Genomic DNA, 22,301 nt, shown 5'->3' on the forward strand with positions numbered 1-22,301 from the left:
TCAATTGTTGTAAAAACCTGTCCAGTTCACCCTATTAATGCTCCCTATTAGGGAAGGAAATCTGCCATCCTTACCCGGTCTGGCCTACATGTGAATCCAGACCCACACAGCGATGTGGGTGAATCTTAACTGCCCCTCTGAAATGGCTGAGCAAGTCACTCCATTCAAGGGCAATCATTCTAGACACCCACCACCCTCTGTGAAAAAATTGCCCCTAGAACATAGAACATAGAACAGTACAGCACAGAACAGGCCCTTCGGCCCACGATGTTGTGCCGACCTTCATCTGAAACCAAGATCAAGCTATCCCACTCCCTACCATCCTGGTGTGCTCCATGTGCCTATCCAATAACCACTTAAATGTTCCTAAAGTGTCTGACTCCACTATCACTGCAGGCAGTCCATTCCACACCCCAACCACTCTCTGCGTGAAGAACCTACCTCTGATATCCTTCCTATATCTCCCACCATGAACCCTATAGTTATGCCCCCTTGTAATAGCTCCATCCACCCGAGGAAATAGTCTTTGAACGTTCACTCGATCTATCCCCTTCATCATTTTATAAACCTCTATTAAGTCTCCCCTCAATCTCCTCCGCTCCAGAGAGAACAGCCCCAGCTCCCTCAACCTTTCCTCATAAGACCGACACTCCAAACCAGGCAGCATCCTGGTAAATCTCCTCTGCACTCTTTCCAGCGCTTCCACATCCTTCCTATAGTGAGGTGACCAGAACTGCACGCAATATTCCAAATGCGGTCTCACCAAGGTCCTGTACAGTTGCAGCATAACCCCACGGCTCTTAAACTCCAACCCCCTGTTAATAAAAGCTAACACACTATATGCCTTCTTCACAGCTCTATCCACTTGAGTGGCAACCTTTGGAGATCTGTGGATATGGACCCCAAGATCTCTCTGTTCCTCCACAGTCTTCAGAACCCTACCTTTGACCCTGTAATCCACATTTAAATTTGTCCTACCAAAATGAATCACCTCACATTTATCAGGGTTAAACTCCATTTGCCATTTTTCAGCCCAGCTTTGCATCCTATCTATGTCTCTTTGCAGCCTACAACACCCCTCCACCTCATCCACTACTCCACCAATCTTGGTGTCATCAGCAAATTTACTGATCCACCCTTCAGCCCCCTCCTCTAAGTCATTAATAAAAATCACAAAGAGCAGAGGACCAAGCACCGATCCCTGCGGCACTCCGCTAGCAACCTGCCTCCAGTCCGAAAATTTTCCATCCACCACCACCCTCTGTCTTCGATCAGATAGCCAGTTACCTATCCAATCGGCCAACTTTCCCTCTATCCCACACCTCCTTACTTTCATCATAAGCCGACCATGGGGGACCTTATCAAACGCCTTACTAAAATCCATGTATATGACATCAACCGCCCTACCTTCATCAACACACCTAGTTACCTCCTCAAAAAATTCTATCAAATTTGTGAGGCACGATTTACCCTTCACAAATCCGTGCTGACTATCCCGGATTAATCCGCATCTTTCTAAATGGTCGTAAATCCCATCCCTCAGGACCTTTTCCATCAATTTACCAACCACCGAAGTCAGACTAACCGGTCTATAATTACCAGGGTCATTTCTATTCCCTTTCTTAAACAGAGGAACAACATTTGCCACTCTCCAGTCCTCTGGCACCATCCCCGTGGACAGCGAGGACCCAAAGATCAAAGCCAAAGGCTCTGCAATCTCATCCCTCGCCTCCCAAAGAATCCTAGGATACATTTCATCAGGCCCAGGGGACTTATCGACCTTCAGTTTATTCAAAACTGCCAATACATCCTCCCTCCGAACATCTATTTCCTCCAGCCTATTAGCCTGTAACACCTTCTCTTCCTGAAAAACATGGCCCCTCTCCTTGGTGAACACTGAAGAAAAGTATTCATTCATCACCTCGCCTATCTCTACTGATTCCATACACAAGTTCCCACCACTGTCCTTGACCGGCCCTAACCTCACCCTGGTCATTCTTTTATTCCTCACATAAGAGTAAAAAGCCTTGGGGTTTTCCTTGATCCGACCCGCCAAGGACTTCTCATGTCCCCTCCTAGCTCTCCTCAGCCCCTTTTTCAGCTCATTCCTTGCTAACTTGTAACCCTCAATCGAGCCATCTGAACCTTGTTTCCTCATCCCTACATAAGCTTCCCTCTTCCTTTTCACAAGACATTCCACCTCTTTTGTGAACCACGGTTCCCTCACTCGGCCATTTCCTCCCTGCCTGACAGGGACATACCTATCAAGGACACCCAGTATTTGTTCCTTGAAAAAGTTCCACTTTTCATCAGTGCCTTTCCCTGACAGTTTCTGTTCCCATCTTATGCCCCCTAATTCTTGCCTAATCGCATCATAATTACCTCTCCCCCAATTGTAAGCCTTGCCCTGCCATCCGGCCCTATCCCTCTCCATTGCAATAACAAAAGACACCGAATTGTGGTCACTATCTCCAAAGTTCTCTCCCACAACCAAATCTAACACTTGGCCCGGTTCATTTCCCAGTACCAAATCCAATGTGGCCTCACCCCTTGTCGGCCTATCCACATATTGTGTCAGGAAACCCTCCTGCACACACTGCACAAAAAGTGCCCCATCCAAACTATTTGACCTACAAAGGTTCCAATCAATATTTGGAAAGTTAAAGTCCCCCATGACAACTACCCTGTGACCCCCACACGTATCCATAATCTGCTTAGCAATTTCTTCCTCCACATCTCTATTACTATTTGGGGGCCTATAGTAAACTCCTAGCAGCGTGACCGCTCCTTTCCTGTTTCTAACTGCAGCCCATATTACCTCTGTGTGCATATCCCCCTCAAAGTGCTTTTCCGCAGCCGTTAAACTATCCTTGATTAACAATGCTACTCCTCCACCTCTTTTACCAGCTTCCCTACACTTACTGAAACATCTATACCCCGGAACGTCCAACAACCATTCCTGTCCTTGTTCTACCCACGTCTCCGTAATGGCCACAACATCGTAGTCCCAAGTAGCAATCCACGCCCCAAGTTCATCCACCTTGTTCCGGATGCTCCTTGCATTGAAGTAGACACACTTCAACCCATCTTCCTGTCTACCGGTACCCACCCTTGACCTTGATACCTTCCCCAATATCTCACCACCCTCAACACTGACTTCCGGACTACAACTCCTTTTCCCACTCCCCTGACAAATTAGTTTAAATCCCCCTGAAGAGCCGTAGCAAATTTCCCTCCCTGGATATTGGTGCCCCTCTGGTTCAGGTGCACCCCGTCCTGTTTGTAGAGGTCCCACCTTCCCCAGAACGTGTTCCAATTATCCACGTATCTGAAACCCTCCCTCCTGCACCATCCCTGCAACCACATGTTTAAGTGCACTCTCTCCCTGTTCCTCAACTCGCTATCACGTGGCACCGGTAGCGTACCAGAGATGACCACATGTTTTGTCTTTGCTCTCAGCTTCCAGCCCAGCTCCCGAAATTCCTGTTTTAAATCCCCGTCCCTTCTCTTACCTATGTCGTTGGTACCAATGTGTACCACGACTTGTGACTGTTTCCCCTCCCCCTTAAGAATCCGGAAAACACGGTCCGAGACGTCACGGACCCTGGCATCCGGTAGGCAACAAACCATCCACGAGTCTCTTTTGCTGCCACAGAACCTCCTATCTATCCCTCTAACTAACGAGTCCCCAATAACTATTGCCCTCCCGCTCTCCTCCTTACCCTCCTGAGCCACAGGGACGGACTCAGTGCCGGAGATCCTCTCACTGCGGCTCACCACTGGTATGTCGTCCCCCTCAACCGTATCCAAAGCGGAATACTTGTTGCTAAGGGGAACGACCACAGGGGATCCCTGCACCGACTGCTTCTTCCCAGCCCCTCTCACCGTCACCCATCTATTTTCATTCCGCGGAGTAACTGTATCCCTGAAGCTTCTGTCTATGGCCATCTCTGCATCCCTAATGATCCTAAGTTCCTCCAACTCCAGCTCCAGTTCCCTTACACGGTTTTGGAGGAGCAGCAGATGGATGCACTTCTCACAGGTATAATCAGCAGGGACATTGACGTCGTCCCTCACCTCGAACATAGTGCAAGAGGAACATTGCACTGCCTTCACGCCCATCCCCTCTAGATACCTTGCCAGTACCAGGTAGAAACAGCAAAAAATGAATTCAACTCACCCCTGCTCGCCCTTTCTGCCTAAGCCCTGTGAGCCAAAGCCCTACAACTTTCACTCTGCCTCCTGCTCACTCTGCTGCCCGCTAACGACGCTGCCCGCTCAAAAGTGCGGCCTACTTTTAAACCCTCCAAAAACCTTCCCAGACTCCTGCTGGGCCCACTTCCTGTTTTAAAAGAAAACCTCCGATTTTTTACACAACTTTAACTTAAAATAAATAAATAAATGTAGTGAACAAACCAACTGCCTTCTCCTCAGCCTGGTCCTGTGGAACAATGAACAATGCCCCTCTGGACCCTTTTGTATCTCTCCCCTCTCACTTTAAACCTATGCCCTCTGTCTGTGTGGAGTTTGCACATTCTCCCCGTGTCTGCGTGGGTTTCCTCCGGGTTCTCCAGTTTCCTCCCACAATCCAAAGATGTGCAGGTTTGATGCATTGGTCATGCTAAATTCTCATTCAGTGTACCCAAACAGGTGCCGCGGTGCAGCGATTAGGGGATTTTCACAATAACTTAATTGCAGTGTTAATGTAAGCCCACTTGTGACTAATAAATAAACCTTACTTTACTTAGACCTCTATAAGATCACCCCCAAGTCTCTTACGCTCCAGGGAAAAAAGACCCAGTCTATCCAGCCTCTCCTTATACCTTAAACCATCAAGGCCTGGTAGCATGCTAGTAAATCTTTTCTGCACTCTTTCTAGTTTAATAATATCCTTTCTATAATCGGGTGACCAGACTGTATACAGTATTTCAAGTGTGGCCTTACCAATGTCTTGTACAACTTCAACAAGACGTCCCAACTCCTGTATTCAATGTTCTGACCGATGAAACCAAGCATGCTGAATGCCTTCTTCACCACTCTGTCCACCTGTGACTCCACTTTCAAGGAACTATGAACATGTACCTCTAGATCTCTTTGTTTTATAGCTCTCTCCAACACCCTGCCATTAACTAAGTAAGTCCTGCCCTGATTCAGTCTACCAAAATGCATCACCTCACATTTATCTAAATTAAACTGCATTTGCCATTCATCAGCCCACTAGCCCAATTGATCAAGATCCCGTTGCAATCGGAGATAACCTTCTTCACTGTCCACTGTGCCACCAATCTTGGTGTCATCTGCAAACTTACTAACCATGCCTCCTATATTCTCATCCAAATCATTATTATAAATGACTAATAAGAGTAGACTCAGCATTGATCCCTGTGGTGCACCACTGGTCACAGGCCTCCAGTTTGAAAAACAACCCTCTATAACCACCCCCTGTCTTCTATCATCCAGCCAATTTTGTATCCATTTAGCTACTTCACCCTGGATCCCATGAGATTTAACCTTATGCAACACCTCCCTTGCTAAAGTCCTCATTAGATATCAATTCTACCTGTTACCTACATTTCACTGAACCAGTCTATATTTTCATCACCAGACTACACTGGCAGCAATGTCAACATCTTTCTAACTTGATTGATTCTATTGAGGAGCTGACAAGGGTGACCATTGAGGGTAGAGCAGTGGATGTTGTGTACATGGATTTTAGTGAGGCTTTCAACAAGGTCCCTCATGGTCGGCTCATCCAGAAGATTAAGATGCATGGGATTCACGGTGACTTGGCCGCTTGGATTCAGAATTGATTTGCCCATAGAAGTCAGAAAATAGTGGTGGAGGGTGTTTTTCTGACTGGAGGTCCGTGACGAGTGGTGTTCTGCAGGGATCCGTACTGGGACCTGCGCTATTTGGGATACATATAAATGACTTGGATGAAAACGTGGATGGGTGGGTTAGTAAGTTTGCAGACAACACAAAGCTAGATGGAGTTGTAGATAATGTAGAAGGTTGTCAAAGGATACAGTGGGATGTAGATCAGCTGCAGATATGAGCGCAGAAATGGCAGATGGAGTTTAATCCGGGCAAGTGTGAGGTGCTGCACTTTGGGAGATCAAATGTTAAGGGTAAGTATCCAGTTAATGGCAGACCCCTGAACAGCAATGATCTTGGGGTTCAAGTCCAGAGCTCCCTGAAATTGGTCACACCAGTAGATAGGTGGTAAAGAAGGCAGATGGCATGCTTGCCTTTATTGAGTCTGACATCCTTTATTCAGGATGTCATGTTGCAGCTTTATAAAACCTTGGTTAGACCGCACTTAGAATCGTGCATTCAATTCTGTTTGCTACATTACAGGAAGGATGCAAAGGATTTGGAGAGGGTGCAGAAGATGTTTACCAGGATGCTGCCTGGATTGGAGGGGATGAGCTATAATGAGAGGCTGGACAAACTAGGGTTGTTTTCTCTGAAACTGCAGAGATTGAGGGTAGAGCTGATTGAAGTCTATAAAATTATGAGAGACAGAGATAGGGTTGACAGTCAGAATCTTTTTCCCCAGAGTTAAAATTTCTAATACTAGGGGGCATGCACTTCAGGTGGGAGGGGGAAAGTTCAAAGGAGATGTGAGGGGCAAGTTTTTCCTTTACACAGAGAGTGGTCGTGTCTGGAACACGCTGCAGCACAGGTGGTGGAGGCAGATACGATAGGGGCGTTTAGATAAACACATAAATATGCAAGGAATATGGACCAAGGGCAGGCAGAACGGATAAGTTTAATTTGGCATCATGTTCGACCCAACATCGTGGGCTGAAGGGTCTGTTCCTGTGCTGTACTGTTCTATGTTCTATTGTGATCTCCATTTAGATTAAGGAAATAAAGGCACTGGAGAAGGGGCAAGAAAGATTCACAAGAATAATCCCAGAACTGTAATCACTTGTGAACTCGCTGGTGTTTCACCAAGTTTGCTGACCGAGTGAATCCCTTCCCACAGTCAGAGCAGGTGAACAGTCTCTGCCCAGTGTGAACTCGCTGATGTACCCGTAGGTTGCATGACTGAGCGAATCCCTTCCCACAGTCAGAGCAGGTGAACGGTCACTCCCCAGTGTGAATGCACTGGTGGGTAATCAGTTCATGAGAGCTTTTGAAGCCACTCCCACAGTCAGAACATTTAAAGGGTCTCTCCTGGGTGTGAGTGAGATTGTGTCTGCGGAGGCTGGAGAACTGAGTAAATCCTTTCACACACACCGAGCAGCTGAATGGTCTCTCCCTGGTGTGAACTCGCTGATGGTTCAGCAATGCTGAAGATATTCTAAACCTCTTTGTGCAGTGAGAGCAGCTGAACGGTCTCTCCTCAGTGTGAATGCGCTGGTGGACGATCAGTTTCTGAGAGCTTTTGAAGCCATTCCCACAGTCAGAGCATTCAAAGGGTCTCTCATTGGTATGAATGACTCGGTGTGTCTTCAGGCTGGATGACTGAGTGAATCCCTTCCCACACACAGAGCAGGTGAACGGTCTCTCCCAGTGTGAACTCGCTGGTGAATCTGCAGGTTGGATGAAGTTCTAAATTTCTTTGTGCAGTGAGAGCAGCTGAACGGTCTGTCCTCAGTGTGAATGCGCTGGTGCATCATCAGTACCTGAGAGCTTTTAAAACCACTCCCACAGTCACAGCATTTAAATGGTCTCTCATTGGTATGAGTGAGATTGTGTTTCTGCAGGCTGGATAACTGAGTGAATCCCTTCCCACACACAGAGCAGGTGAACGGCCTCTCCCCAGTGTGACTGCGTTGATGAATTTCCAGCCGAGATGGGGATATGAATCCCTTCCCACAGTCCCCACATTTCCACGGTTTCTCCATGGTGCGGGTGTCCTTGTGACTCTCCAGGTTAAACAATCAGTTAAATCTCACACAGAACACGGGTACAGTCTCTCCCCACTGTGAATGCTGTGATGCACTTTCAGGCTGTGTAACTGGTTAAAGCTCTTTCCACACTCAGTGCACTGGAACACTCTCACTCGGGTGTGTGTATCTCAGTGCATTTCTCGTCACAGCGATGTTTACAATCTTTTGAAGCCAAGAGGCCAAACAAACATTTCTCCTGTTAGATTCAAAGGCCGATGATATTCAGGTCCCAAGAAATCGAGTCACTCTGTCAGATCTCGATGTGATGTTGGAGATTTCTGTCTGATTTCTCCTTGTCTAATATCCTGTAAGTCAATTTAGAAAAAACATCGCAATTCAGAATATGATCGAAATTCAAATCTACATTTCTAGTTCATGGAGCATTCATTAAAGACACAGTCATGGAGCATTAAACCTGCCCAGCAGGGCCTCCCGTATCAGCACACAGGCAGCTGCTTTGTGAGACTGCCAGCAGTACAGACAAGTCACAGATAAGGGTGGCCTCAGAAGTGGGATTCATTGTGAAAGCTCAGGGACGGTTGATAAGATGCAGCAATTCTATGATTCTAATGAACATTCTTTCCCCTCTCATTCCCCAAAAGCTGTGAATCTCCATCCCACACACTCTCCCTCCATTCTCACTCTGCTGTATCTAATATTCACCCTCCCAATTCTCCTGAAGGTGCTGATTGAGGCTGATTGACAGATCCATGTTCACTGCTTCCTGTCCAGCACAGAAATCAGAACAAATAGGAGCTGCAGTCAGCATTCGGCCCATCGAATCTGCTCAACCATTCATTGAGATTATTGGTTGATCTACCTCTGCATTATTTTCCCCACACTGTCCCCCATATCCATCGATATCTTCAATATCTAGAAACCTATCAATCCCTCTCTTGAAAATTCTTGATGACTGAGGCTCTATAGTCCTCTGGGGTAGAGAATCCAAAACATCACCACATCCTTGAGTGAAGAAATCCTTCCTCATCTGAGCTTTCTCTCCATTTTCCAGCCTGTTCCCAATAATTATTGACTCCCTTGTCATTCAAAAACTGTCCAACTCATCCTTGAATATATTCAATCCCTCCACTGGTCCCTATGGAAGAGAAATCTAGATATTAACAATTCTCTGAGGGAAGAGATTGTTGGAAATATATAATATAGCTGCAGTCCAAAATTACACAGCCAGATATAATAAGTGTATTTTATTACAGAGCTATAAATAATATATCGAACCATATAACAACAGGGGAGCGGATAGCCTCGCGGTATTATCGCTAGACTATTAATCCAGAAACTTAGCTGATGTTCTGGGGGACCCGGTTCGAATCCCACCATGGCAGATGGTGGAATTTGAATTTAAAAACAAAATCTAGAATTAAGAATCTACTGATGACCATGAAATCATTGTCGATTGACCAGAAAAACCCATCTGGTTCATTAATGTGCTTTAGGGAAGGAAATCTGCCGTCCTTACCCAGTCTGGCCTACATGTGACTCCAGAGCCACAGCAATGTGGTTGACTCTCAACCAGCCTCTGAAATGGCCTAGCGAGCCATTCAGTTCAAGGGCAAATCGGGATGGGCAATAAATGTTGGCCCAGCCTGCAATGCCCGTGTCCCAAGGATGAATAAAAAACACCATCAGACACGTCTCTGTCCGATATTAGTTTACTGTCCCCTTTAATATATTTCAGAAATTAGATGGGCACATGAAGGAAATAAAGTTGTCGGAGGAAAGGAAATATAGAAAGGAATGGGACTGACTGGATTCTTCTACAGAGAGTCGGCATGGATTCGAGTTACTGAATGGACTCCTTCTGCGCTGTAATGACTCGATGAGTGGAAATATATCACATAGCTTCAGTGTTACATTACAAGATGAGAAATAATAATAAACGTACTTTGTTACAGAACCATAAATAATATATCAAATCTACAATGTAACAACACTAAGCATATCTCTGCCCTATATTAATTTATTGTTCTCTTAAATGTCAGCCTTCTCCTGGGGAAACCAGCCCTTTAATTGTGAACATTCGGAAAGGGACCATCCTTTTAGCCAGACAAATCAATGTGTCAAGCTGAGGGAGCAAAGGATGTCAATGTCTTTAAGTCAGAGAGAGGGGGACCTGAGCCAACCTTTCCAGAGTCTGCAGCCTCCCTGGATTCACTCCCTTTCCCTTCAGTTGCTGCAAGTCCCTAATTTCCCCCAGAATGAGAAAAGAAATGGAAAGGGGGATAAAAGAATGTGTTTTACTCACAGATGTGGGGGACAGAAGGAAGTTTGAGTCTGTCTGTACTCAATATTCATTCAGAGAGACCTCTTTTTAGGTCAAACCAAACCAAGTAAACAAACTCAGATTAAATCAGGACAAAGTAAAAGGGGCAGCTCCCCAAAAAGGAGGGGGAACAGCCCGAACAGAAATCAAAATACAAAGGAAACTTAAAAACATCAAATTAAAATGTGATTATTAGGGTCAATAATGCACCCCAACCCCTGCGGTGCCCAGCGGGCGCGGAAGGCGTCAACCTCGCCCGTGGACACCACATGCTCCCTCTCCAGGGACACCTGGCCGCGAACGTAGCCGCGGTAGAGGGGAAGACAGTCAGGATGGACGGCCCCCTCGATCGCCCGCAGCCTGGACCGGTAAATGGCGCATTTCGCCAGGCCCAGGAGCAGGTTCACGAGGAGGTCGCCATCCCGACCCTCCCCTCTCCGCACCGGGTGTCCGTAGATCAGGAGCGTGGGACTGAAGTGCAGACAAAACATCAACAAAAGGTTCTTTAGGAAAACAGAAAGGGAGTGCAGCCTAAGACACTCAACATAGACATGGTCCACGGACTCCACAAGGCCGCAGAAAGGGCAGTCTTCGGAGCCCGTGAACCAGTGAATCCTACGGTTGTGCGGAACTGCTGCATGCATCACCCTCCACCCCAGGTCCCCGACGTAATTGGGGGAGATCCCTCCGTAGAGGGACCTCCACTGAGGACCTCCACTGCCCGGCAGCAACAAGGCCCGCCAAGGTGTATCCGGGCGACAGGCGAGGAGGCAGTAGTGGAGGGTGTGCAGCAGCAGCCCGCACAGGAAACGCCTCTGCGCGGTAGAAAAAGGCACGGATGACATTTCCGCGAGGCGGCTCAGGCTGTGGGGCACCTCACCCAGGGGAGGGGGCTGAGGCTTTGGGCCAATGCGGAATTCCGCCCGAACAGGGGAACGCTCGGGCGGGATTCCACCGCAAGCATGTGCCGCCTCAAGACCGCGTGCACTTTTGGGGCCGAGCATGACCGTCCTAAGGTCTTGGATGGCTTTGGCTTTGGACACCCCCGCGCGCTCAGCACGTCCCCGATTCTGGTCACCCCGGCGTCCACAGCCCTCCTCTCCGCCAGCCACCTGAAGTTATACGGCTGGAGGAGCGGATTCCTGAGCAGCGGCTCTCGCACGAGAGCCGCTACTCCTGACGGGGGAGAGCTGCGTCGCGAGTCGACCGTGTTCCAGACAGTGAGGAGGTCCTGGTAAAAGACGGGCAACTCCTGCAGGGTGGTCGAAGCACGCCCCAGTTCGATATGCAGGAGCTGCACGTCATAATTGAGGCCGTGCCACTGGCGGAAGAAATACGTCGCCATGGCACACCATCGTGGAGGGGGCTCAACGTAAAGGTACCTCTGCAGGGCCTGGAGGCGGAAGGTCGCTATCTGAGTGCGGAGGCACACCAGACCTTGTTCGCCCTCCCCAAGTGGGAGATGCAGAACCACGGCAGGGACCCAGTGCAGTCGATTGTCCCAGAAGAACCGCAGGAGGGTTCTCTGGATATTGGCTACAAAGCCAGGGGGAGGGGTCAAAGGGACCAGCCGGGACCACAGCATGGAGGCGAACACCTGGTTTATGACGAGAACCCGCGCCCGTGAATGGTCACAAACACTCACCTCTGAAAGAATTTAACTGATTTTAATATTAAAATCTCCTGCTGGAGCCTGCAGCTGGAAAGATATCAGAAGCACTGGAGTCAGAGAAAAATCTCCCAGTTGAGCAAATCCCCGGGGAGCAGGGGTGATGTCACTGTGCAATTGTAAGTATGTGATGAGATCACAGACAGGAACACAGAATACCTGGGTCTGTGCAAACCAGTGATCACCACACATTATGGAGGATGTGAGGCTCCTTGACCAGGTGCAGAGGAGATTTATCAAAGTGGTTCCAGGGATGAGGAATTATAGTTCCAATGTTAGGCTGGATAACTTGGGGTTGTTTGTCTCGTCACTGGACGCAGGTGAGGTCCCAGAGGATTGGAGGATAGCTAATGTGGTCCCGTTATTTAAGAAGGGTAGGAAGGATAACCCGGGTAATTATAGGCCGGTGAGCTTGACGTCCGTCGTGGGGAAGTTGTTGGAGAAGATTCTTAGAGATAGGATGTATGCGCATTTAGAAAGGAATAAACTCATTAACGATAGTCAGCATGGTTTTGTGAGAGGGAGGTCATGCCTCACTAACCTGGTGGAGTTTTTTGAAGAAGTGACCAGAATGGTTGACGAGGGAAGGGCCGTGGATGTCGTCTATATGGACTTTAGTAAAGCGTTTGACAAAGTCCCTCATGGTAGGCTGGTGAAAAGGGTTGGATCTCATGGGATAAAGGGGGAGGCGGCTAGATGGGTGGAGAACTGGTTTGGTCACAGAAGACAGAGGGTCTTTTTCCGGCTGGAGGCCTGTGACTAGTGGTGTTCCGCAGGGCTCTGTATTGGGACCTCTGCTGTTTGTGATTTATATAAACGATCTGGAAGAAGGTGTAACTGGGGTGATTAGTAAGTTTGTGGATGACACAAAATTGGCAGGACTTGCAGATAGTGAGGAACATTGTCAGAGGCTACAGAAGGATATAGATAGGCTGGAAATTTGGGCAAAGAAATGGCAGATGGAGTTCAATCCTGATAAATGCGAAGTGATGCATTTTGGTAGAAATAATGTAAGGAGAAGCTATACGATAAATGGCAGAACCATAAAGGGTGTAGATATGCAGAGGGACCTGGGTGTGCAAGTCCAGATCCTTGAAGGTGACGTCACAGGTGGAGAAGGTGGTGAAGAAGGCATATGGCATGCTTGCCTTTATAGGACGGGGCATAGAGTATAAAAGTTGGGGTCTGATGTTGCAGATGTATAGAACGTTGGTTCGGCCGCATTTGGAATACTGCGCCCAGTTCTGGTCGCCGCACTACCAGAAGGACGTGGAGGCTTTGGAGAGAGTACAGAGGAGGTTTACCAGGATGTTGCCTGGTATGGAGGGGCTTATCTATGTCCCTCTGTAACCTGCCACTTCCCTCCACACTGTCTACAACTCCACCGACTTTAGTGTCATCCGCAAATTTACTAATCCATCCTTCCACGCCCTCATCCAGGTCATTAATAAAAATGACAAACAGCAGTGGCCCCAAAACAGATCCTTGCGGTACACCACGAGTAACTGAACTCCAGAATGAATATTTCCCATCAACCACCTTTGTTTTCTTACAGCTAGCCAATTCCTGATCCAAACCACTAAATCACCCTCAATCCCCTGTGTCTGTATTTTCTGCAAAAGCTTACCATGGGGAACATTATCAAATGCTTTGCTGAAATCCATATACACCACATCAACCGCTTTACCCTCAAACACCTCTTTGGTCACCTTCTCAAAGAACTCAATAAGGTTTGTGAGGCACGACCTACCCTTCACAAAACCGTGCTGACTATCCCTAATCAAATTATTCCTTTCTCGGTGATTATAAATCCTATCTCTTATAATCCTTTCCAATACTTTGCCCACAACAGAAGTAAGGCTCACTGGTCTATAATTACCAGGGTTGTCCCTACTCCCCTTCATGAACAAAGGGACAACATTTGCTATCTTCCAGTCTTCTGGCACTGTTCGGTGGTAAGATCTAAATCTGTGTATGACGCCAGGAAGCCTTAAGCCCAGAGTGAGAATATTTCAGAACCAGGATTCAAAATACATGGCTGTGGAGGGTGAATTCACCCTCAAAAGGGCCGTGGAAATTCTGTCATGGGTGGAACTACTGGAAGAAAAATCACCCTGTACATGGGAGAGACAGAAACTATGAGGACCATCTCCTCCAATCACAGATTCTGTCTCTCCCGATGTTGCTACATCTGCAGAGACAGAGTCGCAAATTGGAGGAACAGCTTTGCCACCTATTTTGAGAAAGGAAGGTCACTGACTCAGCAGCCTGTCTGTGATGTGTGGAGGAGTTGTGTCTTCCTGCTATAAAACTAGTTTCATAGCAATGTGAACCTCAAAAGGAATGATCCAACCATTGACAGCACGGAGCTTTCCCCATTCTGCTGAACATTATTTTTCTATATCTCAGTAGGTGGGGTGTACAGCTCAGGAATTTGAGTAACCAGGTATTCTGAACTTACTTACAATCACTAGGGTCATCACATAGAAATTAGATACATTCATCCAGGTTCATTACCTGAGAATGAACAAAATGCAGTCCTGGATGTAATTGAGAGCAGAAACAATAACAGCAGAATCCAACCCTGGAATCACTCGTGAACTTGTTGGTGCCTCAGCAGGGCAGATGAAGCTCTGAAACCCTTCCCACACTGAGAGCAGGTGAATGGCTTCTCCCCAGTGTGAACTCGCAGGTGGGATGACCGAGTGAATCCCTCCCCACATTGAGAGCAGGTGAACGGTTTCTCCCCAGTGTGAACTCGCTGGTGTGTCTGCAGGTTGGATAACTGACTGAATCCCTTCCCACACTGAGAGCAGGTGAACGGTCTCCCCCCAGTGTGAACTCGCTGGTGTCTCTGCAGGTGGGATAACTGAGTGAATCCTTCCCCACACTGAGAGCAGGTGAACGGCCTCTCCCCAGTGTGAACTCGCTGGTGTATCTGCAGGCTGGATAACTGAGTAAACCCTTTCCCACAATCAGAGCAGGTGAATGGTCTCTCCCCAGTGTGGCTGCGGCGATGAGTTTCTAGCAGAGATGGGTAATTGAATCCCTTCCCACAGTCCCCACATTTCCACAGTTTCTCCATGGTGCGGGTGTCCTTGTGACTCTCCAGGTTAAACTATTAGTTCAATCTCACACAGAACACGGGTACAGTCTCTCCCCACTGTGGATGCTGCGATGTATTTTCAGGCTGTGTAACTGTTTAAAGCTCTTTCCACAGTCAGTGCACTGGAACACTCTCACTCGGGTATATGTGTGTCACGGCATTTTTCCAGTCACATTTATGCAAAAAGAAAGTCTGAAGCAGACAGAACAGAAAAATATTTCTCCTTTTAGATTGAAAGGCCGATGGTATTCACGTCCAGATGAACTGAATGACTGTCAGAATTTGACATGACATTTGTTCGAGATTTCTGTCTGTCAATCCTCACCACCTCATATTCTGTGAAAGGAGTTTACAAAAGTCATCACAGTCAGCACAGATTAGAAATTCAGAACAGACAATTCTAGTTTCTATGGAACATTGTTTCCTCTCTCATTCCCCAAAAGCTGTGAATCTCCATCCCACACACTCTCCCTCCATTCTCACTCTGCTGTATCTAATATTCACCCTCCCAATTCTCCTGAAGGTGCTGATTGAGGCTGATTGACAGATCCATGCTCACTGCTTCCTGCCCTGGACACAGAGAGCTGAAAATCTCCATGCAGGCGGCCAGACAGATATATGTCTCTATTACGGGCCTAAAAATATGTTTAATGGATAGAATTGTTTCAGTTGGCTAAGATACAGGGGGCTACAATTGATCATGATCTTGAACTACTTGTGAGGGTGTCCAAGCAGAGATGATCAATAACTTGGAAATGAAATTGGAGGTGCTGCAGAATGGGATCCACTCGACACTGACAGAAAGTCGGCATTGACCCAAATGGTCCAATGGACTCCTTCTGTGCTGTAATGACTCTATTACTGGAAATATATCCCGTAGCTACATGTTAGGGCTCAGGTTAGAAACTCCAAAATGTTTTATGGAACCGGCCTGAATCATACGTTTTACATCTTGAATTTGGCATGAAATGTTTCACTTCAGGTATGATTCAAATGACCCACCTTTTCACAAAGTTTACTTAAGAATATAGTTAACATGTTTCGTAAGAAAATTAGCAAGAACTTTTAGCAATTACAAACAAAACAAAACAACCAAGATAATGCCTAACCCATCAACAGCAGAATATTTTCTTCAGGAAGGCAAGACCTTGCTTTCAGATAACCAACGGAATTTCCAAATAAAACAGGGGAGAGAAAGCGAGAGAGACGTCTCTTTTCAGCGTGATGCCCCTTCTAAAACTAAACTGCATCTCAGAAGTGAAAATGAAAGAACTTCTGTCACCTGACCTGCAACCAGTTTTTTATCCACAAATCCCAAAGTAAAAACAAACAACCTCTATATAAGCCACTTAAGGAGCAAATAAAGGACTCTTTGTAGACAAGCCGGTGCCATAATGTAAAAAAAACTGAAAGGTTTATTTACAACAGCAGGATCATGATTTTGAGATTAAAAAATTCGTAAAGAAACACTAATGTCACACGACCGTACGATATTACAGATTAGAAATAATAATAAATGTACATTACTGCAGAACCATACATGTCTAATCTTGCCATATGACAATACTGAACATATCTCTAATCTATATTAATTTACAGTCCCCTTAAATGTCAGATATTTCCTGGGGAAACCAGCCCTTTAATTGTGAACATTAGGAAAGGGACCTTTGAGCCAGACAAATCAATGTGTCAAGCTGAGGGAGCAAAGGATGTCAATGTCTTTAACAGAGAGAGACCTGGGCCAACCTTTCCAGAGTCTGCAGCCTCCCTGGATTCACTTCCTTTCCCTTCAGTTGCTGCAAGTCCCCAATTTCCCCCAGAATGAGAAAAGAAATGGAAAGGTGGAGAAAACAAAGTGTTTTACTCACAGATGTTGGAACAGGAGGAAGTTTCAGTCTGTCTGATGCCCTATCTTCATTCACGCAAAAAAGCCACGCTCCGATTGGCTGGGAAACCTGAGGCCTTCCGGTCCTCCAACTCTTCTCATTGGCCAGAGCTAGACAGTGAATCAAAAATGCGCATGTGCGAGTTTTTAGGGTAAATGCGCATGTGCGGGTGTGGGGCGGGGCCCGGACAAAGCCGGCGCACTGACCATTGTCTGTCCGGGTCTTCCAGCCTTTCCCCTTGGACAACAGCTCAGCGCGGCTGGAGGGCAAAGTCCCGCCCACCCCCACGTGGGGCTCCGCCCCTCATTGTCTGTCTGCGGGGGATTGACCAATGGGAACTCTGGAGGACCGGAAGGACTCTGCTCCGGTCCTGCCTCTCACAGGCTCTGGCCAATGGGCATCCTGGAGGACCGGAAGGACTCCAGCCTCCAGCCAATCAACGCTCCTCCATTGTCTGAATGCGGAAGTGGACAATGAGCTTGTTCAGCTGCTCATTCCTGCCCAGCAAAACTAACTGCTGCTCTCTCTCTGAATGAAGATTGAGCTTCAGACAGACTCAAACTTCCTCCTGTCTCTCCAACATCTGTGAGTAAAACACTTTCTTTACTCCCCCCTTCCATTCCTTTTTTCATTCTGGGGGGAAACTGTTGACTTGCAGCAACTGATCACGAGAAATAGAAGCAGGAGTGGCCACCAGGCCCTTCTGGCTGATCTGTGCCGGCTTCAACTCCTTTTGTGTGCCTTTTCCCATAGCCCTCTCCTCAATCTATCAACTATTTATCCACCTCCACTTTAAATACTTATCGTGGTCTAGCCTCCACCTGTGGGGGAGAGAATTCCAGAGATTCACCACCCTCTGGGGGAAGAAATTTCTGTGCACCTCAGTTTTAAATGACCGACCATTTAGCTTGTTCGAGACTTCCGCACTTGTAAAAATATCTCACCGTCTATCCTGTCAAGCCCCCCTCAGGATCTAATATTTCAATAAAGTCACCTCTTTGTCTTCAAAGCTTCAAGGAATACAGACCTAGACAATTTATTCTCTCTTGATAGGACAACCCTCTCACCCAGGAATTTGTCTGATGAATCTCCTTTGGACAACATCCAATGTTACTGTATCCTTGTTTAAGTAAAATCAAAACTACGCAGTATTCCAGGTGAGGCCTCACCAACACAACCCCCCTGTTTTTAAACTCCAACACCTTTGCAATAAAGGTCAAAATTCCATTTTTCTTCTTACCTGTTGTGGGACCTGCCTGCTAGCATTTTGTGATTCATGTGCAAGAACATCCAGATCCCTCTGTACTTCACTCACCTGCAGTGCCGTTCCATGTAGATAATCTCCCTTTTGATTTCTACATGACCTCCCACTTCCCCACATTAAACTTCATTTGCCAGGTTTTCATCACAATCTATCTATATCCCACTGCAGAATCAAAATATCCTCATCACAACATGTCCTTCCACCTATCTTTGAATCATTTGGAAACCTTACATTCTGTTCCTTCCTCCAGGTCATTAATTGAATCATGAATTGCAGGCCAAGAACTGATCCAAGTGGTACTCCACTAGTTACATCTTTCCACTCTGAAAATGACCCATTTATTCCAACTCTCTGTTTTCTATGTGACGGCCAGTTTTCAATCCATGCTAACACACTTGCACCAATTCCATGGACCTTTACTTTATGCACCAGCCTCTTATGTGGCGCCTTGTCAAATGCCTTTTGGAAATCATAGAACCCCTAGATTGCAGAAGGGGGTCATTTGGCCCATCGAGCCTGCACCAACTTTCCAACAGAGCATCTTTCCGAGGCCCTATCTCAACCCCACATTTTTACCCCACAATCCCCCGAATCTACACATTTTAGAACATGAAGGGTCAATTTAGCATAGCCAATCAACCTAACTTGCATATCTTTGGAATGTAGAAGAAACCAGAGCACCCGAAGGAAACCTACTCAGACACGGGGAGAATGTGCAAATTCCACACAGACTGTCACCCAAGGCCGAAATTGAAGCTGCATCCCTCGCGCTGTGAAGCAACAGTGCTAACCACTGTGCCGCCGTACCACCCTATCTAAATACACTACATCTACAGATTGAACTCGATCTACTCTTCCTCTTGCATTCTCAAAGAAATCGAGCAAATTTGTTGAACATGATTTATCTTTCCGAGAACCATGTTGCCTTAGTTTGATTATATTCAGCTTTCCTAAATGATTAGCTATTTCCTCTTTGATTATTGACTCCAGCTTCTTGCCAATAATAGATGTTAAATTAACTGGCCAATAGTTCCCTGCCTTCTCCCTTTTTGACCGAGGGAATCACATTGGCTGATTTCCAATCTTCTGATACTCTCCCGGAATCTAGCAAGTTAAGAAACATTTCAACAAAAATCTCCATTATCTCTCCAGGAACCACTTTTAAAAGTCTAGCGTGCAGTTCATTGGGTCCTGGCGACTGAAGGGAAAGGAAGTGAATCCAGTCTGTACATTCCACACATTGTTAGTCCAGTCAGATAGACATATATCTGTCTGGCAGCCTGCATGGAGATTCTGAGCTCTCTATGTCCAAGACAGGAAGCAGTGAGCATGGATCTGTCAATCAGCCTCAATCAGCACCTTCAGGAGAATTGGGAGGGTGAATATTAGATACAGCAGAGTGAGAATGGAGGGAGAGTGTGTGGGATGGAGATTCACAGATTTTGGGGAATGAGAGAGGAAAGAATGTTGACGAGAATCAGAGAATTCCTCCATCTTATCAGCCATCCCTGAGCCATCATAATGAATCCCTCTTCTCAGTATACCCTTATCTCTGACTTGTCTGTGCTGCTGGCAGTCTCACAAAGCAGCTGCCTGTGTGCTGATACGAGAAGCCCTGCTCGGCAAGTTTAATGCTCCATGACTGTGTCTTTAAAGAATGTTCCATAGAAACTAGAATTGACTGATTTGAATTTTGATCATGTACTGAATTGTGATGTTTTTCTTAAATTGAATTACAGGATATTAGATGAGGAGAAATCACAGACAGAAATCTAAAATGTCAGATCTGGATCTGACAGAGTGACTCGATTCCTTGGGACCTGAATATCATCAGGCTCTGAATCTAGAAGGAGAAATGTTTGCCCGGTCTATCAGCTTCAGAAGATTTTAAACATCAGTGTGACTGGAAATGCACTGAGACACACACAGCCGAGTGAGAGTGTTCCAGTGCACTGTGTGTGGAAAGAACTTTAACCAGTTACACAGCCTGAAAATACATCGCAGCATTCACAGCGGGAGAGACTGTACCCGTGTTCTGTGTGAGATTTAACTGATTGTTTAACCTGGAGAGTCACAAGGACACCCGCACCATGGAGAAACGGTGGAAATGTGGAGACTGTGGGAAGAGATACAGATTCCCATCATATCTCGAAGCTCATCGGCGCATTCACACTGGAGAGAGGCCATTCACTTGCCCTTGGTGTGGGATGGGATTCAGTATTGTATCCACCCTGCAGAGACACGCACGAATTCACACTGGGCAGAGGCCGTTCACCTGCTCTCAGTGTGGGAAGGCATTCGCTCATGCATCCACCCTACAGGCACACCAGCGAGTTCACACTGGGGAGAGGCCATTCACCTGCACTGTATGTGGGAAGGGATACACTCAATTATCCAGCCTGCAGTCACACCAGCGAGTTCACACTGGGGAGAGACCGTTCACCTGCTCTGTATGTGAGAAGGAGTTCACTCGGCTATCTAGCCTGCAGGTACATCAGCGAGTTCACACCGGGGTGAGGCCATTCACCTGCTCTCAATGTGGGAAGGGATTCAATGATTTATATGCCCTGCAAACACATCAGCGAGTTCACACTGGAGAGAAACCATTCACCTGCTCTCAGTGTGGGAAGGGATTCACTCAGTTATGCAACCTGCATACACACCAGCGAGTTCATACTGGGGAGAGACCATTCTGCTGCACTCAATGTGGGAAGGAAAACAGAGATTCATCCACCCTGCGGACACACCAGCGAGTTCACACCGGGGAGAGGCCATTCACCTGCTCTGTGTGTGAGAAGGGATTCAGAGTTTCATCCAGCCTGCTGAGACACCAGCGAGTTCACAAGTGATTACAGGGGTTGGATTCTGCTGTGACAATTCAGCTCTCAAATACGTCCAGGACTGCGTTTTGTTCATTCTCACAGATGGTCAACCGGTCGCACGATTTTGCCTCCAGTGGGCTGATGCTCTTTGATCCTTGCTGCTAAAACCCTGTTTTCAAATTTCACAAGGATCAGAGTGACAGGGTGTGAGGAAGTTCAGAGATATTTAGTCAGCATTTCTGTTTTAAACTCCCCCAGATCCTCATCCAATTTCCTTTGTAATTGTTTATTGTCTCCACTTCCTCCACCCTCGTAGGCAGCGAGTTCCAGGTCATTACCATTCGCTGCATCAAAATATTCTTCCTCACATCCCGCGCCCCCCCCCCGCCCACCTACCTACATCTCTGACCCAAACCCTTAAATCTGTGTCCCCCTCATCCTTGTCCCATCAGCTAATGGGAACAGCTTTTCTTTGTCCACCTTATCTAAACCTGTCAGAATCTTGTCCACCTCTATCAAATCTCCCCTCAACCTCCTTTGCTCCAAGGGGAACAACACCAGCCTGACATCGACAATAAAGAACCAACTAACAGAATATGTTAATACCTGAAATCAAATGGGAATGTTTAATTTCTGTTTTAAAGATTTGGACTGTAAGAGTGAATTAATGGATTTGGTGGGGGGGGGGGGGGGGGTAGATTTAACGCTCTCACCCCCCACTCCTCATTAGAGTAAAATCACAGGCTGGTCAATTGCTAATACCTCAAGGTGCTGACATCAGCATACTTGCCATCAAGGTTGTTTACTTTCTAGAAAAACGGACCATTTTCTCACAAACGTTTGAGTGAAGGTTTAAGAACAAACCTACGTAGGCAAGATTGGAATTTTACATGTTCTGTGTATTGAATAATTGTGTAACCTGTCTGTATCTGTGACTTGGATTAGAGTTGTATTAGAATGCTGTCTCTGTGATTACTCTGTTAGAGAGCTGTGTCAGAGCTGTGACTTTGAGCTGTGAGAGCTGTGTCACAGGAGGGTGCTCTTCCAGAGCATTCTCTGGGGTTGTTCCCTCCAGGCGTGAATCATGAATAAACTATTGTAACATGTTCCTGGGTCTCCTGTGGTTAGTTGGAAGAAATACATCACAACAGGACAATAAAGGAATTGGAATAACTCCCCTTGGATGTGGTTGAATGGAATATATCAATCTGATGTCCACCTGCATTCTAGTGAAAGTCTGGAATGTGTAGATGGGATGAATAAGTCGATCACTTTCTCTTGGTGATATTTACATCCTTGTCCATGAACTTTGATTTAACAAAATCCACATTTGAAAGCCCGGCCAGTACATGAAATATCAGCACCATAACAG

General features: G+C 46.7%; 2 protein-coding genes across 3 annotated transcripts in view; one reads left to right on the forward strand and one right to left on the reverse strand.

Moving 5' to 3' along the window:
* LOC144481037 (uncharacterized) overlaps positions 1-22,037 on the forward strand; it is a 297,288-nt gene extending 275,251 nt beyond the window's left edge. The window contains exons 1-2 of one of the 2 annotated variants that reach the window (XM_078200681.1): positions 17,296-17,428; positions 19,847-22,037. In XM_078200681.1, coding sequence (XP_078056807.1) covers positions 20,198-20,956 — 759 coding nt within the window. In that variant the 5' untranslated portion in view covers positions 17,296-17,428; positions 19,847-20,197 and the 3' untranslated portion in view covers positions 20,957-22,037. Of the gene's footprint in view, positions 1-17,295; positions 17,429-19,846 lie in introns of those variants that run through there. The other variant, XM_078200682.1, reaches the window with a different exon arrangement.
* On the reverse strand, positions 6,754-16,881 carry LOC144481050 (uncharacterized). Its single transcript, XM_078200703.1, has 3 exons — positions 16,826-16,881; positions 14,369-15,293; positions 6,754-8,206 (listed from the first exon to the last, which is right to left on the reverse strand). Exon 2 carries the CDS (start codon positions 14,934-14,936, stop codon positions 14,442-14,444), a length of 495 nt encoding a protein of 164 aa, XP_078056829.1. The 5' UTR covers positions 14,937-15,293; positions 16,826-16,881; the 3' UTR covers positions 6,754-8,206; positions 14,369-14,441.
* Positions 22,038-22,301: the final 264 nt, after the last annotated feature.

This window comes from Mustelus asterias, chromosome 30, assembly GCF_964213995.1.
Source record: "Mustelus asterias chromosome 30, sMusAst1.hap1.1, whole genome shotgun sequence".
NCBI lineage: Eukaryota > Metazoa > Chordata > Chondrichthyes > Carcharhiniformes > Triakidae > Mustelus > Mustelus asterias.